Source organism: Vicugna pacos, chromosome 6 (assembly GCF_048564905.1).
Source record: "Vicugna pacos chromosome 6, VicPac4, whole genome shotgun sequence".
NCBI lineage: Eukaryota > Metazoa > Chordata > Mammalia > Artiodactyla > Camelidae > Vicugna > Vicugna pacos.
In genome coordinates this window covers 60,124,929-60,146,050 of record NC_132992.1, presented here as the reverse complement: position 1 = coordinate 60,146,050, position 21,122 = coordinate 60,124,929, and the positions used below count along the sequence as shown (strand labels likewise).

The following is a 21,122-nucleotide window of genomic DNA, read 5'->3' as shown; positions in this document are numbered from 1 at the left end:
AAAAAAAAAAAAGGAACCTTGGACTACCAGGAAAGAAAAAAGCACACTGGAAATATATCAACATAGTAACTTTCCTTCTCCTCTTGACTTTTCTAAATTATATTTGATCAACTGAAGTAAAAAGTATGATATTGTTTGATGTGTTTCTCAATATACAGGGAGGAAATATTTAAGACAATTATAAACAGGAGAGGAGAAACAGACTTAAAAGTAAATAAGGCTTCTAATACTTCACCCAAACTAGTAAAAATGTCAACACTAGCATACTATAATATATATATGTAATACATATTAGGCTCAACTTACGTCTTTTGCCTAGAGAAACCACTAAAAAAATCTATATGAGGAGATAAACTAAAAAACACTATAGACAAATCAAAATACAATTCTATAAAATGTTCACGTAGTTCACAGGAAGCTTTCTCTTTTTTGGAAAAGAATAAGGAAGAAAGATTAATAGAGAAAACAGAAAACAAAAAATAAAATGGCAGACTTAAACACTAACATGTCAATAATTACCTTAAATGAGAATGGTCAACAATTATTTAAAATATAGAAATCAGTAGTGGACAAAAAAATATGATGCAACTGTGTGCTGTCAACAAGAAACTCATTTCAAATATAATGATATATGTAGGTTGAAAGTAAACGGATGTCAAAAGGTATACCACACAAACAGTCAAAAGAAAGCAGGAGTGGCTATATTAATATCTGATAAAATAGACTTCAACACAAAGGAAATTACCAGGGATGGAGAGGATATTACATACTGATGAAAGGGTCAATCTACCAAGAAGACATAACAATCCTAAAGGTGTATGCACCAACCAAACAACAGATATGGAAAGTAAGTGAAACTACAGTCTCCAGTTATTCTATCAAACATTAATGTAGGTGTTGCTGTGAAGGTATTTTGCAGATACAACTAAAGCTCCTAATTCATGACTTTCAATAGGCAGATCATCTTGGATAAACTGAGTGGGCTTAATTCAAGTAACTGAAAGACCTTAAAAGTAGAGCTGAGACTTTCCTGAAAGACAGAAGAAATCCACCTACTGATAGCAGTTTTGGTCCGTGACTGTGAGTTCTAGCCTGCCCATTGGATCTGAAACTTAGGCAGCCTTCACAACTGTTAAGCATTCCTTTAATAAATCTCTTAATATACATATACAGGTACAAATATAGATACACACACACACACACAATACATGTATCTCCTACTAGTTATGTTTTTCTGGTTGTACCTTTAATGATGATACAATCTCAAAATAAGTTTAAACAATATATTAATTCAGCTTTAGGAATACCATTGCTTTTGTATTTTTCATAATCATAAAAATAACATTTGATTAATGGCCTTCTAAATCAGGGATTGGCGACCTTTTTCTGTACTTCTTCTGTAAAAATAATGTTTAAAAAACAGAAGTTTGTGGAAAGAGGGGAAAAAAATGAAAATACAATTACCAAGACTGCTCTTTGGTTCTCCACGGTGTATGTCCTCCCTTAGTTTTCACTCCCACTCCAAAGAAGGCAGTGACTATCTATCTATCCATGGAACCCTGGGCACAGAGTGAGGCTCAGCTGTCCATGCTTTACCATTAAAGAGTCATGTCACTTGGAATAAGTCATTTAAATCAGTTCTTTGTGTGCATCCATAAAATAACGGATTTGGACCATGTCATTTCTAAAGTCCATGTCCAATTACATCTCAAACACTCTAGGATTATACTGCTCTTCTGCCTCCCCCCACGTCTACTTCTTGTGTCTTCTTTTCATTTCCTAAATGGAAGTATGAAAGCCTCACTTAGGTTTGTTTATTTTCTCTACTCTCCTTCCTTAGACAATCTTACATATGTTTTTGGTTTTAACTATCAGCTTTCAATACTACAAATAACTTCTAAATCTAAACAAATGTAAATTAAAAGTCTATATCTAAATTTAGGCCTGTGTTTTCAACTGCCTGCTTGCCATCTCCAGTCAGATGATCCACTATCATATAAAATTTAGTGTGTCCAACACTAATCATCTTATTCCTGAAACTGCTTTTCTTGTCAATTTTTCCTAGTATTTCTCATACTTCTCAGCTCTCCATTTTTAAAGTCACTTCCCTGTCATTCATTTCAGTTTCTCATTACCTCACATGTAGACTATTTTAATAGTCTCCTATTGGTCTTTCATCTTTCATCACTGTAAACACTGATGTTAAATTTCCTAATGTATAGTTTTGAATTTATTATCCCCCTACTTAAAAATCTTCAATGCCTTCCTATTACCTCTCAATTAAAGTCTAAACTATTCAGTCTAGTTCATGTCGCATTATTAATTCATACATTTATATTCTACCTCATTCTACCAAGAATTTGTGGCCGTTTACAGAAAGCGCATATAATCAAATAGGAAAATGCAAATAATAAATAGTGAAGATCAAGACCAAGAATGATGTAAGTTATATAGATCAAAACGGGTTAGGGACAGATAGATGAAAAGTCCTGCAGGGTTTCTGATATTAAACCATAAATTTAGCCCTGAGCCTTTAGGCAGTCAAAGTTAAAAGGAAAATAGTTAAATTCTTCTACTCATTGTCAGTAAGGAAAGCATAACTTTTCCTTAGGGGAAAAATGTTTTCCTACAATTACTTCTAAGAGCACTTTCTCACGTAGCCCTTCAAATGAGGGCACAGAGAAATAGGAAGGGTAAGATTCTTAACAACATCCTTAGAGCAAATGCAGTTCTAGTTTCATAAGACTATTTTTAAAACATCCCTCAGTGAAAGCCAACACCTAAATAAAACCTAAATACAAGATTCATGAAGTGAACAGTTCATGTTGGGGGGAGAATTTTTGATTCTTCATTCTGAAGAGGGCCCTGAAAAAGCAGGGCTAGAATTAGTCATTTTCTCAGAGCACCTCAAAATTCCACATAATCATGAACTATCTCTCAATTTTCTAGAAATTTGATGAGTTGTATTGTCTGACAGGGACTAGGCAATGATACACAGGGAACCTTTTTATTCTGCACGCATCTGTCATGCACTTAACCTGTTACATGGAATCAAGAGCCCTGTATGAACCTACCTGTTATAGAATCCAAGTTTCCAAATATTGCTTGCATACTCAGTCCTATATTCTGTATTATTTTTTACACAGTATAAAATGTTATTTTTTACTAGTATAGTTTACTAGTTATGTTGACATATCAATTGTTGGTTCAAATATATTTTTCTTAAATATTAACAACTATAGTTTTTCAGGAATAGGAAGCTGTTTCTAGGCCCAAGAGGATGGTAAGGCTCCAGAGCAGTTTTTCCTATCCTGTCCTATAAAACTGTGCTATTTGTTAGGTATTGAATTCAGTAGGTGCAAATGTAGGCAGCATCTTCTCTCCCCTGTCACCTCAATTTAGACTATTAAAAATTGGCCAGAGGAGAAAACTTTAAAACCCAAAGCTAAAATGTGCTTTGAAGAACTAGATTTTAATAAGCATAGTAAGTTCGGGTAACATACTAGTGATAAAGCAACATTCAAAATGATTATGGCTATGAATGTGTTAATATGAAGCTTGGACAAATGTCATGAGTCCTAAAATGACTTACAATTGAGATTCCATCCAAGGCCTTCAATTCTGGAAGATGAAATATTACAAACAACCGGTAGTTTTCTTGATTCCATACAATAATGTTTCCATTCATGTCTAAAATGACCAGGTTACTTAAACCCTGGGTGATAAAAATACATTTAAGGTGAGATATACATCACTCTAACAAGTTTTTTTTCCCCTTAAGAATTTAATCATCCTTGAATTTTAATATTTAAATTACTCTATCACTTCATAGTGATTTGAGTGCTTTTAAGTGTACTTTTTAGTGCCAGGGTTACCCTTTTAGACCAATAAGATCTAATTTTGTGCAATACTTCAGTAGTCTACATTATATGATTAGAATCCGTTTTCAGATGCTGGTACTAAATGTATTACCACTGATAAAGACTTGTAGAGAACTTAGCAAAGTTTAAGCAATATGCTTTGTTTATGGAATAGTGGCCTATTTCATTGTGTGTATGTACATATTAAATAGTATATATGTGTACAGATATAACAGTGAAATGAAACAATGAAAAACATAGCCTTCTGATGAAGGATAAAGCTGAAGTGCGCCTGCCTTGTAAGAGAAAAGCAGAATTCATCTTAAGGGAAAATGTGCTTCCTTAGTAGGCAAGATATTTTGATGTGCATTTGTTATGAAGGAAGGGCCCTGAGTAGATATGGATGGGAGAGGTTAAGACAAGAGGGAGTAAAACTACTCAGCGTCTGTAATGTAAAATGGTTTATTTTCCTGCTATTGTTGGTTAGGTTGACTGTGAAGCTCTAGAAGTTGTTATATTGGGGAGTACAGTGAGGATAAGGCTACATGTAAGTAAGGACAGGAAATGGACATAATTTTTTGGTAGGGAGATAATGTCCTAGCAATATGTATCAGCGAAAGAAAGAGGCCATTGTGAGAGTCCCAGTGGTAGGAAACAGCCACTGAACTTCAGAAACAGTGAAGTCCTACATTACATTTGAAGAAAATTCTTTATTCTCTGCTGTAGTAAACTTCTGTTTTATTCAAACCTTCAGTAAAGCCTTGCTGTACAGCAGCCTTGAATTCTTGATTTCTTAGGGATAATCAAAGAAAGCAAAGCTGAGCCAGATTGACCAGAAAGAGCTGAAACCACCAGTTAAGAACCAGTACGTAAGGGAAAGATAATCAATTTCTCTGAGAACATGAAACTTTAATTAAAGAATCTTACTTCACAATCAGGTTGGGGAGTCCTTGGAAATACTGAGGAAGGCAGGAGTTAGAAGGGATGGGACTAGGGTTATTTTATTGGAGGACTAAAAACATTTACCCCAGATGGTTATCAAGTTGGGCACATTATGCTTTCACATACGTATGTTTGCTTGTATACATAAACTGAATGCAAATATATTTTAATAAACCTTGTTAGTCTTGATTTTCATTTTCTTCTCTACACTTTTCTGTATTTTTCAAATTATGTATAATGAAGATGCATTACTTTCATAGTAATAAGGAAACAAAAAATATTTAGAAAAATAAAAACATTAGTACCCCAGATAGTCACCTTTAAATTGTAGATCTCCTGATTGAGCGCAATATAGTTATTGCTTATGTATAATTCAACCAGAGTAAAAGCTTTTTGTAAACCACTCAAAGAAGTGATTCTGTTGTTTTCAAGAGAAAGGGAATGAAGATGAAGCATGTTATCAAAAGTATGCTTTTCCATACCAGTGAGAAGATTATTGTTTATGCTGAGGCGGGTTAATTTAGTCAGCTTGGAAATGCCTAGAAAAATAAGCAAATTAAAGAAAACATTTAGATAGCACTGAAAGGTTAATTAAAAAATAACTGGCTGGTCATTTTACTGTTGTTCTTTTTCTAAGTTCAAGAGGCTTTGTGGATTTTATAGTATTAATCATCATTGTTTTTCCTTTTGTTTAAGAAAAATATAATGTTTATTAAGTCCCAGCTAATATATTAAATTCCAATTTTGGATTTATAAGAAGACTTGTTCTTCTTAGGTGATAAGGGAAGGTTAATTCAGTAGGAAATACTGAATTAAGCATTCAAATAACCTTTAAACGATATAATTAAGATTGTCACCATCACAGCAACTCAAAGCTCTACACAAAGCTCAAAATAATCACCAGCCCCCATTTTAAGACATTAAGGGTAACAAACTAGAACGAAACATTCTGGAAAAGTATTCCTTACTGTGGCATCATTTGTATTAAAAAGAAACATTTTGGCTAATTCTACCTTTGTATGTTTAAAAGTACTCTAAGACAGAACTTTAGAAAATGTGACCTTTCACCATGATCTAACCCTTATGTATGTTATATACTGTAGACACTTTATAACTGTAGGTAGGATGATGCAGTTGAAAGAATTTTGGAGTGGGTTTCAAATGTACCACTACTAGATCTGGGACTATAGGTAAATTCTATAAAATTACGTAACCTCTGAGCCTCATTTTCCTCATCCATGAAACAGATATACTGAAATCTAAGGGGTTATGGAATTAAATGGAATGGCATTTGAAAAGTATCAATGATAACTTTTGGCAAATACATAATTGGTCCTCCATAAATTTTATCCATGCTCCCCTTCTACACCAGCCACTATTATGGGACTATGCAATGCTGAAAGTAAATAGATCTAGGGCAGGTTAGATGTACCATCAAAGTAAAAATCCTTAAATGGATATTAAACATACCTATGTCCGGAAAAAAAGAAGTATCTGTTAAAGTTTAGTGGGATAGCTATCTTTGAAAAGTGGGTATAGAGAAGGTATAGGTTGAAGAATTCTTCTTTTCAATGGTCTTATGGGGGGAATAAAAAGGAAATAGGGTACCCAATTGCATACACAACACAAAACTAATACCCTGTTGTATGAGAATGGAAGACTAGTGATGAGAGTGATGAGGTTCTAAACACAGATGCCTGAGCTACCCCGAGGTTTACTCAGCTGAAATCTACAGAGGAGAGGCCCATGAATCTATATATTCAATAAACATCCTAAGTGCTTCTTATGACCAAGCAAGTTTTAGAAACTGTTGTTAACAGCCATTAAAATAAAGTATAACAAATGTTATACATGCTGTTTCTTAAAAGATGTTTAATACTTGCTTTTGCATATGTAATTTTTTAAATAAAATTTTCTATTTATGAAAAAGGTAGTACACACACATGCCAATAATAATACAATTCAAAAGTGAATTAAGTATAAATTAAGTCTCTTTCCCAGGCACAATTTTGAATTCTTACCTTCTCTCCTTAACAAGGACAACCCTGTTACCAAAATATTCTATACCTAGATGAGTATGCATGTGTGTGTGTGTGTGTGTGTGTGTGTGTGTGTGTGTGTGTGTGTGCACCTACCCAGACATTAGTAAAGCTGCTTAATTATACTTGTATGTGCATCCAAAAAAAAAGGCTATCTAGTAGTTATATAGTACATTTGATTGTCAACTTCTATAGAATAAAATGTTCATTTTGTTAAAAGTCCTCAAATGTAACCTTAATTCTATATTCTGACAAATGAACTGGGCTGCTTTATCTTTTTCAAAAGCACACCTCATTCATTCATGTATTTACTCAACTCTACAGATACTGATTTCTGCCTAGTTTGTAATGTGCTAGGTTTGGTAACAGATGGTAACACTGGTGCAGACAGGAGAGGGAAGGCAGAGGAGGTGAGAGTCAGCTAGTTTGGCTCATTCTATATAGCAGCCAGTCACAGATCCCACTAATAGGTGTTTAGAATACTCCAAACCTTCTTGAAACTTCTCTGGAGATCTTCCTCTTCAGAAATTCCACCCTAAGTGTTACTCATTTTTTGCTCTTGTTAAATTAGATATTCATATTTTAAGACTTTCAAATTCTCGAATACCTTACCTTCTATTTTTGAGATGCAGTTTCCATCTAATGTGAGCTCTTCCAAGTTAACACAGGATTCCAAGCCTTCCATTTTAGTGAGATTATTGTTGCTGAATGATGCCCATTTCAAATTTTCCAATTTCTCTAAATTTGTGATTTCAAAGAGATGTTGCCCATCTAAATTTAAGGCAGTTATCTATAGAATAATTCACATTATTTGTTACTTCTTAAACCACATCAATATATTAAATGTTATAAGATAAAAAGGCTAATGAAATAACTCATATGTGGTAAGTAACATCAAAAAATTCCTTTAGGAACTAAAGATACTGTGAGGCTCTAGTTTACAGGAAAGTAAGATTTGACAAGATTAAAATCCAAAGAGGGGCTTATGTGGTGTTACAGACACTGATCTGTGCCAATCAGATTCCCAGCAGTGAGGGACTTGTCCCAGCTGCTGGGAGTGCTGTTGGCAGAAAGCCTTCCACTGTCAGTTCCTTCAGGGACAGCATCAGCTGCAGAGAGCTGCCTTGCTCAAGGTCATGCTCCTTCCCAGATTGGCCCATGTCCAATGACAGAGGGAAAGAAAGGCCTGCCATCTTAGCCCAACCCGGGACAGATTTAAAAGGTCATTCTAATTCCAGAAGTCCCTGTGGAGCCAGCCAGGTCTGCTACTGGGCCTGTATCACAGCTAAATATCTATGTCTAGTCTGTAATAAGAATAACGCCACTAATATCTTCCATTTTCAGGGGGCAGATTCTCTTAACGCGGTTTTGATACCTGGCAGGAGGTGTAAGGGTGCTTATGAAGCAAGGAGCTGCTGGTGCTCCATTACCTTTCCCTTATTCTTGGCTGAATTCTGACCAGTGCCTCTACTCCCTTGCCAGGATTCTTGACTCCTTTCACCTTGCCACCCAAACTTTTGGCTTGATCCCTGGCTCTGAGGTTTAAAGTTTCCTTGCTTAATTTGACATATCATCAGAATGTATCCTTTGGCTTTGTAGTGTATCTTTACCCTAAATTTCCAACTCTGTGGTGACCACTGTCGAGGCCTAGCCCTTGTGACATAACTACTCACAACCTCACTTCCCTTTTAATTTTAATTTAGCTCTTCCAATTTTCTGCCCATGACCTATTTGTGCCCTCTTTATGATACACAGACAAAAGCTGACAGAAAATCAATTGAAATTAAGCTTTTATATTAGATTTAATAGAATTAACCTTTACCTTTAAGAACCAGTTTCCACTCAGATGTGAATGTGGTCCTAACTTTGAAATCTGTGTCAGAATTTTGGCAGAAGGCCATACACTAAGTATCCGTGGTCTCTCCTCTTTACTACTAGAATGCCGTAAAAGAGATAACTAATAAAATAAAAAACACATGATGAATTAAGGAAATAGCATAAGAGGTCCAATTATATATATAGTTAAAAGTATTGTTTCCTAGATGAGTGGTCCAATGAATAAGTTTTTAAAATGACATTTTCTTTGCCTTAAAATGTTTTCAGTATCTAAATATAACATTTCACTAATTTTTAAGCAGGTTACAAAATAATATTTGTAAAACTGAAAGGATTATTGTAATACAAACACCATATAACCCACCCATAAAACCAGTTTAAGAGCTAGAATATTCCTTCTACACCAAAAGCTCCCTGTGTGCCCCATCCTAATCTTTTTCCTCTTTTCCTCAGAAGCTATCACTTGTCTCAAGTGAATCAATCAATCCCTAAGAAGCAATCAAATGATCTCAAATTTTTTATCTACCATTTACTTGCTGCTTTATATATTTATGTTTGTATCCATATATAAGATATTATTTAGTCTTGCACATATTTTGACTTTATGTAAACTGAATAATATGTATGTATACTTCTGTGAGTAGTGTTTTTTGCTCAACTATATTCATAAGATTCATCTATGCTGCTACCTGTAGCTGTAGTTCATTCATATGTCATTGCTATATAGCATTTCCTTATCAGTTCTCCTCTTAATGAACATTGGGGCTGATTTCAGTTTTTTTGCTATTATAAACATTGCTGTTGTGAATATTCTTGTATATGACTCCTGGTGCACACATCCAAAAGTTTCTTTAGAGTATATAACTTTCTGGGTTTGAGGCATGTACATAATCAGCTTTATTAGATAATGACAATTTGTTTTCCAAAACGGTTGTACCACTTGTAACGTTTACTTCAAATTTTTGATAAAACTTGATATTTAAAAAAATATATTTTTCTGATTGGTGGCTGTAAATTGGTAGATCATTGCAGTTTAATGTTTATTTTCTTGAATACTAATGTGGTGGACTTATTTTCCTAAGTTGTTTGGCTGTTCTGATTTCCTCTCCAGTGAAGTGTCTGTGTAAATCTTTTGCTCATTTTTCTGTTTGATTGACTCTTTTTCCTAATATACTTTGAATATATAAAAAATATTTTTGTTATTTAGATTTGTTGCAGATTTCTTTTCCCAGTATGTAGCTTGTCATTTCACTTTCTTTATGGCGTGCCCTTTGAGGAATAGATGCATTAATTTTAACAGAGACAAATCTAATATTTTATAATTTATGCTCTTTGTTTCTTGCATAATAAATTCTTCCCTAATTCAAGGTCAAATGATAATCTCTGATCTTTTCTTCTAAAAACATTTTTGGTTTTGCCTTTTGTAAGGAAGTCCTCAGTGCACTTGTTCCAGGGCCTTTTATTGACTAGCCTCCTGATTTGTGCAGACAGCTCTGTTATTTATCGAGCTACCATGTATTGTGGGTCTTTATATTATGTTCTATTGGTCTATCTGTTTAACTCCGCCAATTCTGTATTGTTTTACAGAATCTTAGTAAGTTTTGATTTCTGGTATGGTAAATCCCCATCTCTCCTTCAGGAGTTAATTTTCTATTTTGACCAATAAAAATTTTCTTTTCTTCATTTTGAATAGATCCAAAATTAAATATTACATTGTTTAAAGAATTAATATTTAAATACTCCACAAAAAGTAAATAGGTAGATAACTAGAGTGGAGATTTTTGGATGTTGAAGCTACCTTGGCTAAAGTAGCATTCTTAATCTAGATAATTTACCCTCCCTCAAGTTAACAGGTTTGGTTTTGTTTTTTTTTTCAGCCAGACACATATAATATCATCATTAGGTAAACAATTCATTAAATGCTTTCTCAAGGCCTCTAAGCTTACCTTATCCATGGAAAATTGCTTATTTTCATGTAGGCTCTAGAAAGGACTCTGGTGAGTTCAGGTTGACTAGGAAAAAAGCAGTTACTCTACCCGTATTTTTGGAGTAGTGTGCAAGGATGAGAATCCATATAACCAGTTGGTATTTAAATGGGATACATTTAAACAGAAAAAAAATTCAAGTGATATGACTTATGGATTGATTTTATGATTACCATGCTAAAAAGAGAATACAAAATCTCAAAACAAAACAAGAGTATAGGAAATACTATTTGTATATTCTGAATAGAACAAGAAATATTAAATAGTAAAATCCAACCTGAGTGATCTTTGTTCCAGTAATAAATTTCACAGCTGCTGTTGCTTCTTCTTCAGTAATGAGGACTCCATCTAAATGAGTAAGAGCCTTTAATCTGCCAATAACACTCAGCCTTAATGTGGCTGGCTTGGGAAAAATAACAAAAGTTAATTTTTACAAAATATTACATACGTTGTGGCATGGAAAGAAGTGCTTCTTCATCCCTTTCCATCTATGCATCTCCTGCTTCATCATATATGTCTAAAAAGAGGCTTACATAAGAGTTAAAATTAAATTATATTCAAGAATTAATCTGTTTTATTTGAAGGTGGCTGGTGCTACTCTGGTGAAGGGAGGAAATGTGGTAAGCTGTTAAAAAGTGACTGTGGTGAAAAGTATTCAAAGAACAACTGCAGTGCCTCCTGTTTATCTGGATCAGCACTCAGCTAGTCAGCTCCAAGCAGGATTCCATACAGATTTTTAGCCCTTGACATTTAATTTGGCAAGAAGGCTATAGCTGTACTGTGATCATTCAGGAAGCCTGATTTGGCAAAAGAAAAAAATCCCTCAATTTTACTGAGTGAAAAAGGAGAAATACAACAATATAAACATAGTAATATGGCCAGTTTAATAGAACCAATCATGCTCTAGTCCCTTTTAAAAATGTTGAACACAGTCTTATATATATTTTGAAAGTAGGGAAAGGAGGATTCTTGACATAAATTTGGGGCTTATTTTAAATACTTGGAGATAGTCTTGAATATAATCATTGAATACTGAAATTTCTTAGCATGAGTCTACCTATTTTTGTGATAAAAAATAGTGTTCAATCAAATTATCTTTTATAACAGAACATAAGACTTTATAATTCAGGTTTATAAGGGGAGGTGACAAGTTAGGTCCCCCTTTAATAGTATGTTTCTCTCACTGTATTCTATTACCCTTGATTCCTGTGCCTCATTACCGTAGGGTTTCAGTGCACTAAGCAATAAAAATTCTCTGCAGGTTTGCAATTGGCAATGACATCTAACACTAGTAAAGCCATAATAGTCTCAAACTATTAGTGGTTGCAAAAAAATCTGATATGAAATTATAGACTTTTCTTAAAGTAACATTCAATTTCATTTGATCACTACAATAAATTCAACTTATGAAATACCCAAAGGAATTGTAGTGAAACAAAAATAGTTTGCCTGTTTCTGGCTACTATTGAATAGTAGTGAGAAATGGCTTTGAAAATAAATGATTGTTTGCTTTTTAATAAACACATCTGTGCCATACCTTTTGCCATGGATTATGTCGAATATCAAGAGTGAGAAGGCTTGTGGTGTGTTTGTATAACGTATTTATTTCATCGCCAGATTTTTTCAGTTGATTCCAGCTCAAGTCTAAGTGCTTAAGTTTCATCAGACCTCTAAATCCCTCAAGGGTTATCACATGGTTATGGCTTGCATCCAAATATTCAAGGTTATACTGCAACACATACAAATGAAAGTGATGCAAGAAAGATCATCTCTCTGATTCTCTTAGTGCTTTATATGCTTTCTGATAATCCTCACAGAAAACCTAGACAGTAGTTATGCTGCAATAATAGTATCAATGTACGTATTCTCCTAAAGAGCTATAGGTATGTTATTCTAGTCATTCTCTCTTAATTCCTACTTCACCCTTGATACATGGAGTGCCGATGTTTGTTTTCATGAAAGAAAAGGCAAAGAAAAACTGGCATGATAATCTGTCCCCAACAGACAAGGAATTAGGCTTCTGGTTTATACCACTGAACCCACAGCCTGGTTAAAAAGGGTTTCTCTTCAGAGATAGACACTAAACCTATTCCATTCTATAATTTCCTTTTTTAAAAGTACACAGTTTTTAATAACATTTTAAAAAATCATTAAAGTAACACATGTTCTTTCTGGAGATCTGGAAAATAAATAAAAAGAAAAATAGAAAGCATATATAATTCTGTTGCTCAGAAGGAACCACTGAAAACATTGTTTTTTAAATTATATGCTCATGTATTTGTCTTATATAAAATAGATGATATTATATAGAATTTTGTATCCTTCTAACATGGTCACACATTATTCAATATTCTCCAAATGATTTTTCATTATTCTAGTATTCTAATATGTGAATTGTTAGGATTGTTTAAAACATTTTACTATGGACATTTATGTGGCTTCTAATTGTTGGCAACACTGCAACAAATGTTCACACACACATACTACTCAGTGTATGGAATACTACTCAGCCATAAAAAGATGAAATCTTGCCATTTGTAACAACATGGATAGACTTGGAGGGTACTGTGCTAAGTGGAATAAGTCAGACAGAGAAAGACAAATTCTGTATAATATCACTTGTATGTAGAATAAAAAACCCAAAATAAATGGACAAACCAAACCAAACAAAAACAAACACACAGATACAAGGATCAGAGTAGTGGTTTTCAGAGGGGAAGCAGGGTAGATGGAGGGCAAAATGGGTAAAGAGGATCAACTGTGTGGTGATGGATGGAAACTAAACTTTAGTGGTGAGCACACTGTAGTGTATACAAAAGTCAAAATATAATATTGTACACATGAAATTTATATAATATTATAAGCCAATGTTACCTCAGTTTGAAAAAAAAAAAGGACTTTGGCTTACCAAAAGAAACACAGAAAGGGGTTTAATACTAAAGCCAATAAGCAAAGTAACAACTCCCACCCCAGTGGTAGAAGCAGCAATGCAAGGGCCTTGACATGGTTGCAAAGAGGTAGAGTAGAGAATGAGCAAGAGCTGAGAATGATGATATATTCTGGAAAGGTATGTCAGTGACCTGGGACCTGTGGAAATGGGATACTGGGTTGGAGTTCTGAAACCCATATGTAGTTATTTTTGTTGTATTATATATAACAAGGAAAACAAAAGCCAGATAAGAGCCATACCTATGTGTACATGTGTATTACTGTATTTGTCCTGTGATTTATAAGGCAAACACAAGTCAAAAAAGACCTAAGTGTGTAATGTTCAGGTAGAAAGGACAAAGCCAAGAGAAAGAAGTAATCATACAGATGATGAACAGATGGGAAGGACTGACGACATTAGCTGTCAAGTGGTGAGCTAGAAAGTGAAGAGGAAATAAGGACTCACAAGAAGGAGAAAAACAAAGAGTGGGAAAACGAGCAGAAGAAATTGGAAATGGTATTTCATAAATGACATTTTAAAAACAATCTGGAGTAGTTCTACATTTATTTTGAAGTAGATAGAAAACAGATATGACCACAGGTATATACTTGGTTTGTAAACAGAATCTAAATCTAAGATCTATTTTAGGGAAAGTAACATACGATAGTGTATGTTTTGCTCCTAATTTGGGCTGTGTAATATTGAATATGATATATATGAGGTCATAATTACAAAAATAACTTATTCATTAAATTAATAATTTTATTTTACTTAATTTCAAAAGGACAGTTCTTACCAGGTGGTATACATCATCTAGACAAGTAAATTCATTAAAGCTGATACTAAGTTTTCGAAGTCCTGTTAACTTGGAGAGATCTCTCAATTTACTCAAGCTGTTTCCATGTAGATTCAGACTCTGAAGTAAAATAAAATATACATTTAAAAAAGACAGATTATATTCTAATCCTAGTTATTTAAATAAGATTAAGAGAGAGCCAATGAGAAAAAAATCTAATTTTAAAAGCATAGTCTTGTTTTATAATCTGATTTTAAAAGGTATAGTTTATAATAGCAACTGTATTAGTACAGTTGACCACAGTATTCCCAACAAACAGGTATTAATGATAAAATCAGGTGTCTACCTTCCAACCCCCTTCACTCACCACACTGTCTCACACCCTGTTATACTGTGGACATATAAAATTATATGTCACTCTGGGTTTTTTTAATTTACATATATTTTATTTATTTTTATGGATGTCCTTGTAAAACTCAATCTAGTGGGGAAGACTGAAAGTAAAATAAGAGGTCTGTACCTTGAATTTCTCTTACAGTAATGGCACAAAGAAAGGAAAACAAAGGGTGTGATGTCTAAACATTCTTCTTCTAATATCTAGTAAAAGTTTGCTGGCTTTTAAGCAATACAGGCAAATTTAAGATGAAAAAGCCTTTCATCTTTATGTTATGGGTGTTGACCAAATTAATAGTCCAGTGGAGGTCACAAGCTGGCCAAGATATTCTTAAGTCTTATGCTCCTCTCTGGTTTTTATCTTACAAAACAAAGATAATAAAAAAGACCTACCTTCCAGTGATGGGGTATTTTTTTTAAGTTTTTTTTTTATTTAATTCCTTTACGTTGTATACATGTTGTGGAAGCTCAGTCCAATCAGAACATTCATTTATTAAACTTTTCATTACTGAGACTTTATTACCAAAACCTTATTACTCAAAAGAAATCTTGACATTATAGTTCAGAAACAATTTCTTCAAGCTGTCAGCTGGAAGATTGCTCCTGCGATAACTACACTGCACTTTTATGATAAAGATAGTGATAAGCCATCATGTTATGAAGCGTTCCTTCTCTAAGGTGAAGATAGTATCCTAGACCTAAAGATTTGGTGGATGGTGCTAACACAGTTTTACCAAAGCAATCCCATAAAATTCCTGAAAAAAATGATTTTTGAATATTTTCAGAAGCAGACTTAAAACTACTGATGTCACTTACTATCTTAAAAGCTATTCTTGCATTCTCTTTCTGTTTCACATAACCACCTGAGAAAAAACTGTCATCATAAACAATGCATTTAGAACTGCCACAATGGAGCCATGTAATTGACTTTCAAGATAAAAATCATCTCTGAATTTTTATCTGTATCTCAGCTTTCAGTGCATACATAGAAAGATACTGTCATGCAAGAATAACTTGCCTTCTCAAGTATTCTTATCAATTTATCAATTAAATATCAATTTGTCTACTACTGCAGGTTCAAGCAAACAACCCAGTTTTTCTGTAAGAACCACTCGCTGTTTGAAAAGATATTGTAACTAATGAGTATCTCACATGTGTTAGGCATTGTGCTAGATAATGGCAGAGTTGATGCTAGTCACATAGTGTTTATGAGTAAATTAGAAAAAAAGCATCATTTCCTCAAGATTCCTTTATTTCCAGCTTTTAGAAAATTGTAACAATAGGTTGATTTTGTTTATAAGAAATTTTAACAGTTGTCAGAAAATTATTGTAGTAAATATCTTACTCTCTATATAAAAGTTGTCCCTTAGATGTGGCCTTTAGTTGCCTAGTGCTAGGGATATACATGACTAAGAACAGCCATAGCCTCTGCCCTGTAGAATTTACAGTCTAGGAGGGATACAGGCATATGACAAAGGAATCTTACCTAGACTCAGAGGTAAGAGAAGGCTTTAATGCTTAAGTATAGATCTAAAATATATATGGGTTAACTAAGGGGAACAGGGTCAGGGGAGAACATTCCATGCAGAAGGAGTAGCAAGTGCAGAGACTCTGTGTGGCTGCAAACAGGGTAAACAGAAACAGAAAAGAAACTGAACACAGAGAAACAGGAAAGAGGCTGAACACAGAGAGCTACAGGGAAGGTACTACAAGAAGAGTCCGGAAAGGTAGGCCAGGGACCAGATATTAAATCTTATAGGCCATATTAAGGACTCTGGTTTTATTTTTAAAACAATGGAAAATCATTTGAGGATTTTAAGTAGGAATGGTAAAGAGTGTCACATCAGATTTGCATTTTGAAACGACTATTCTATCTTCAACATGGAGAATGGGTTGGGGGTTCAAAGTGGAAGCAGGACAGGACCTCTGTTGCATAGTTCTAGGAAGCACGCACCCTCCCTCCTTCCAGCCCAACGCACACACATTTGCATCAGTTATACAGTGAATGGTGTCCAAAGAGCACATAAACAGTACATAACGTGCATGGTGCCTCCTGGAGTTGTGCAATGTTGTGATTGAGGAGGGAGACCTCTGGAAGTAGTCTAGGTCAGAGATAGAGAGAGTTTGGATAGAATGGTAGCAGATTTGAAATGGACAGATTGGGAGTCAAGATACAGAAGTAGGCTTAATATCTTAATAGAATTTCTTCAGTGTAAAGTTAAGTTGCTTCAATAAGTCACCCAAATTCTATTGATTAATTTTGTAAAGATAAAGCTCCTATAGTTTGTGTTGCTTAATCCTGGAAACTGTTTTGAAACCTATCTGTCTTCATCTTAATCAGCTGAAGAGAGTTTGTTTTTCAGGAATAAAGTTCCTTGCAAATTAGACAGCTACCTCTAGAGCTACCTGGTAGCCAGTAGCCACACGTGGCCCTTGAGCACTTGAACTGTGGCTCTGAATTGAGATGTGCTGTAAGTGTAAAATATACTCCAGATTTCAAAGATTTAGCATGAAACCATCTGATTAGTGAATCTTCATATTGACTGCATGTTGATATGATAATATTTGGATATACTGAGTTAACTATATTATTAAAATTAATCTTAACTTTTATTTTTTAAAAAAACTTTAAAAATGTGCCTAATAGAAAATGAAAAATTATATATGTAGTTCATATCATATATTACTGGACAACACTGATCTGTAGAAGAAAAGGGCTAGACACTTTTAAGCATGCCCAGCATGGATGGCATGATGCCCGGCATCATTAGATAGGTGCTTTAGTATCTTTAGATTTCATGTGATAGATTCTGACCAAATTTTATTCTTCATAATACTCACCACAATATGACTGTAAATGCTAGTCTTGGTAAGGGAAAGTATTGTTTTGTCATTCAAACTATTAAGTTTTGGTCTGGGCTTGATCCTGGGATCCATTTTTATAACTTCATCGTCAAATTTCAAATCCTGGGACAACATTGATCCTTCTGAATTTTTTTTGCTTTCTTCTAGAATAACATTGTTGAATGAAGAAAATAAAGAGTGAGCCTTGACCTAAAAAATTTATTAAAAACATTGAAAATGTGGTTGCTGTATTTATCATTTTGATAAAGAAGTAGGCTATGTAGGAAAGATGAATTAACTTTTTTCAGTTATATAGTAGTATCTATGGTGACCAGTATCACATTAGGAAATCTATGAGAGTAGATTAAATTGTGAGCTAAGAATGGGTGTGTTCATCCCCTCCCACTGAAATTCCTTAAAACTGGCAGAAGATAATTTAAAAATATTTTGTAACAATGAAGAGGGCACTGACAGAAGACTAGAAGTTATGAGACATAAATCAGAAGGAGCTGAATTGACAGACAAATATGAACAGAAATATAACCTGCAATCAAAACATATGCAGGAGATAACCATTTCAAAGAGAAGATCCTGAGAAACTTGATATTCAACGTGAATAACTAGGTAATTGTCAGGTAATTAAGTAATACGGTAAGAGTTGTGGATGAATGAACATTTTTCTAGAAGTGGCTCTAGGAAAAATCAAAATGGTTCAGAAGAGAATTTTTTTAATTGTAGGAGAACAAAGTATCTATAAAATAGACTGCTGTAGAAAAGAATAGGGTAAATGCTTCAAAGTCAAAATAAAAACAATAAAATAGAAAAAAAATTCAATAAATGCTCTGAGAAACCAAATGGATATTGGCAGCAGGTCAAATTAGCATTGTGGAAGCCAATATTGAGGAAATCTTTCAGAACACAGAATTGAAAAATGGAAATATAAAATATGAGGGGAAAAAATTAAAAGACATAGAGGATCAATTCAGAATGTGCAATGTTTAACAAAAAGAAGTTCGAGAGAGCTTAACAGAGAATGGGAGAGAAGAAATGATCAAGGAATTAAGAGAAGAAAACTTGCCAGAAGTGAAGAACTGAACTTTCAGATCAAAAGAGCTTATGAAGTGGCAGCAGCAGGATGATAGAGCTGTTGTCTTTGCTGACATCATGGAACAGTCAGTCACAACAGCCAGGGACTTGGCCTCTCCTCTTATGATTTGAGTTATTCTGTTTTCTGTTTGTCTAGGTTTCTTTGTCTTTTGTTGAAAGCATACTTGACTGACACAACCCCATTCATAACAATGTAAAATATAAATGCTCAGAACTATACTTAACAAGAAATGTTTAGGACCTATTTAAAGAAAAATGTGGGATAGGACTTGAGTAAATGGAATGACTTAATGTTCCTGGATAAGAAGCCCAATACTGCAGAATAGAATAGAAGAATCTATAAATAGACACCTTACATATGAAATTAATTTTAATGATAAAGATAATAATTCAAAACAGAGTTAAAAAGATGGTGCTTGGTCAAGTAGCTATCCATTTTTTAAGAAAAAAATTATTTGATCATCCCACTTTACACAATATGAAACAATTACTAGATGGAATTAAAAAGCTAAAAGTTTTAAAACAACCTATATAAGTATTAGAAGAAATATTTATATAAGCCTTCTGAAATGAGATGTAAAATTCAGAATCCATAATGGAAAAGATAAAGAGATCTGACCTCTTAAAAATTAAATTATAAATTACAAATTAAAATGAAAAATACTTTTTTTGCTACAAATAAGTTAAAATAAATGTGACAGAAAACATTTGGAACATGTATAAAAGATAAAGGATTAGTATCTAGAATGCATATAAGGATTTTTACAAACAATATGAAAAAGATAGAGTCCAACAGAAAATGGTCAAAGGATATAACAGGTGATTCATGAAACTATAAATAATACATATAAGCACATAAAAGAATAAAATATCCTTTTTTGCCCATAAGAGTGAAAACAAAAAGACTGATAATACCTTGTGTTAGTAAAGACGTATAAGAAACAAGTACTATTATATACTGTTGGCAATTTGTAAAATGGTCCAACATTTGTAAAGAGTCCTGGCAAAATCTATCAAAATTAAAACACATATCCATATATCCTTTGACTAGCCAATTCTTCTACAAATCTATGCTGCAGAAAAGCTTCCATACTTGTATAAAGGTGCACCTGCAGTGATGATCACTGAAATATTATTTTAAATAGAAATAAAAATGGAAACATGTTTCATCAGTAGTCAGATAACTATTGAATAGTATGTAGCCACTAAAAGGATGAAGTATAGACCTATATGTGCTGAAGTAGAAATATGTCCAAAACATATTGTTAAAGGCAGAAAAATTCACAGAATACTTAGAACTTGATTCTACATGTAAAAGGGTATGTATTGTTATATATGTAAATGCACACACATACACACACACACACAAACAATTGAAAGCAAACCCACAAAGCTGTTAACAGTGGATGACTTTATGATAGGGGGTGGTGGTGGGATTGGAGTGAAAGCAGATTTTCATGTTTATCCTACATTCTTCAATACAATTTGAATCTTTTCCAGCGAGACTATAGCCATATATTACTCATGTAATATATTTGCATAATAAAAATGTTTAGGTGTCATAATGATTTGTTTTGAAAATTAGGTCCTTAACAGAATAACCATTTTATATTTATATATAGGCAAACCTTGTTTTATTGCACTTTGCTTAATTGCATGTTTTACGAATTGAAGGCATCAAGCAAGTCTAGTGGTGCTATTTTCCCAACACCATTTGCTCATTTCGTGGCTCTGTATCACATTTGGTAATCCTCAGAATATTTCAGACTTCTTTGTTATTATTATATTTGCAATGGTGATCTGCGATCAGTGATCTCTGACGTTACTAATGTAATTATTTTGGGGTGACAAAACTGTGCTATTATAAGCTGATAAACTTAATAAATGTTGTGTGTGTTCTGACTACTCCACTAACCAGCCATTCCCCTGTCTCTCTCACTCTGCTCGGGCCTCCCTATTCCCTGAGACGCGACAGTTTTAAAATTAGGCCAGTTAATAATCTTACAACAGCCTCTGAGTGTTAAAGTGAAAGAAAGAGTCACACCTCTCACTTTCAATCAAAAGTAAGAAATGATTAAGCTTAGTGAAGAAGGCATGTCAAAAACTGAGACAGGCTGAAAGCTAGGCCTCTTGCTCGAAATAATTTGCCAAGTTATGAATGCAAAGGAAAAGTTCTTGAAGAAAACTAAAAGTGCTATTCCAGTGAACACAAGAATGATAAGGAGCAAAACAATCTTATTATTGATATGGAGAAAGATTTAGTGATTTGGATAGAAGATCAAGCAACCCACAACATTCCCTTAAGACAAAGCCTAATCCAGAGTAAGATCCTAACTCTCTTCAATTCTGTGATGGCTGAGAGAGGTGAGGAAGCTGCACAAGAAAAGTCTG

At 33.8% G+C, this 21,122-nt stretch overlaps 1 protein-coding gene across 3 annotated transcripts in view; it reads right to left on the bottom strand.

Moving 5' to 3' along the window:
* The window catches only part of LRRC9 (leucine rich repeat containing 9), a 104,605-nt gene that overhangs the window by 52,082 nt on the left and 31,401 nt on the right, over window positions 1-21,122 (bottom strand). For all 3 annotated transcript variants that reach the window (XM_072963151.1, XM_072963152.1, XM_031679105.2), the window contains 8 exons: window positions 17,622-17,834; window positions 14,388-14,507; window positions 12,200-12,391; window positions 10,940-11,065; window positions 8,664-8,798; window positions 7,454-7,631; window positions 5,121-5,341; window positions 3,593-3,715 (listed from right to left, as the gene is read on the bottom strand). In XM_072963151.1, coding sequence (XP_072819252.1) covers window positions 3,593-3,715; window positions 5,121-5,341; window positions 7,454-7,631; window positions 8,664-8,798; window positions 10,940-11,065; window positions 12,200-12,391; window positions 14,388-14,507; window positions 17,622-17,834 — 1,308 coding nt within the window. The remainder of the gene's footprint in view (window positions 1-3,592; window positions 3,716-5,120; window positions 5,342-7,453; window positions 7,632-8,663; window positions 8,799-10,939; window positions 11,066-12,199; window positions 12,392-14,387; window positions 14,508-17,621; window positions 17,835-21,122) is intronic.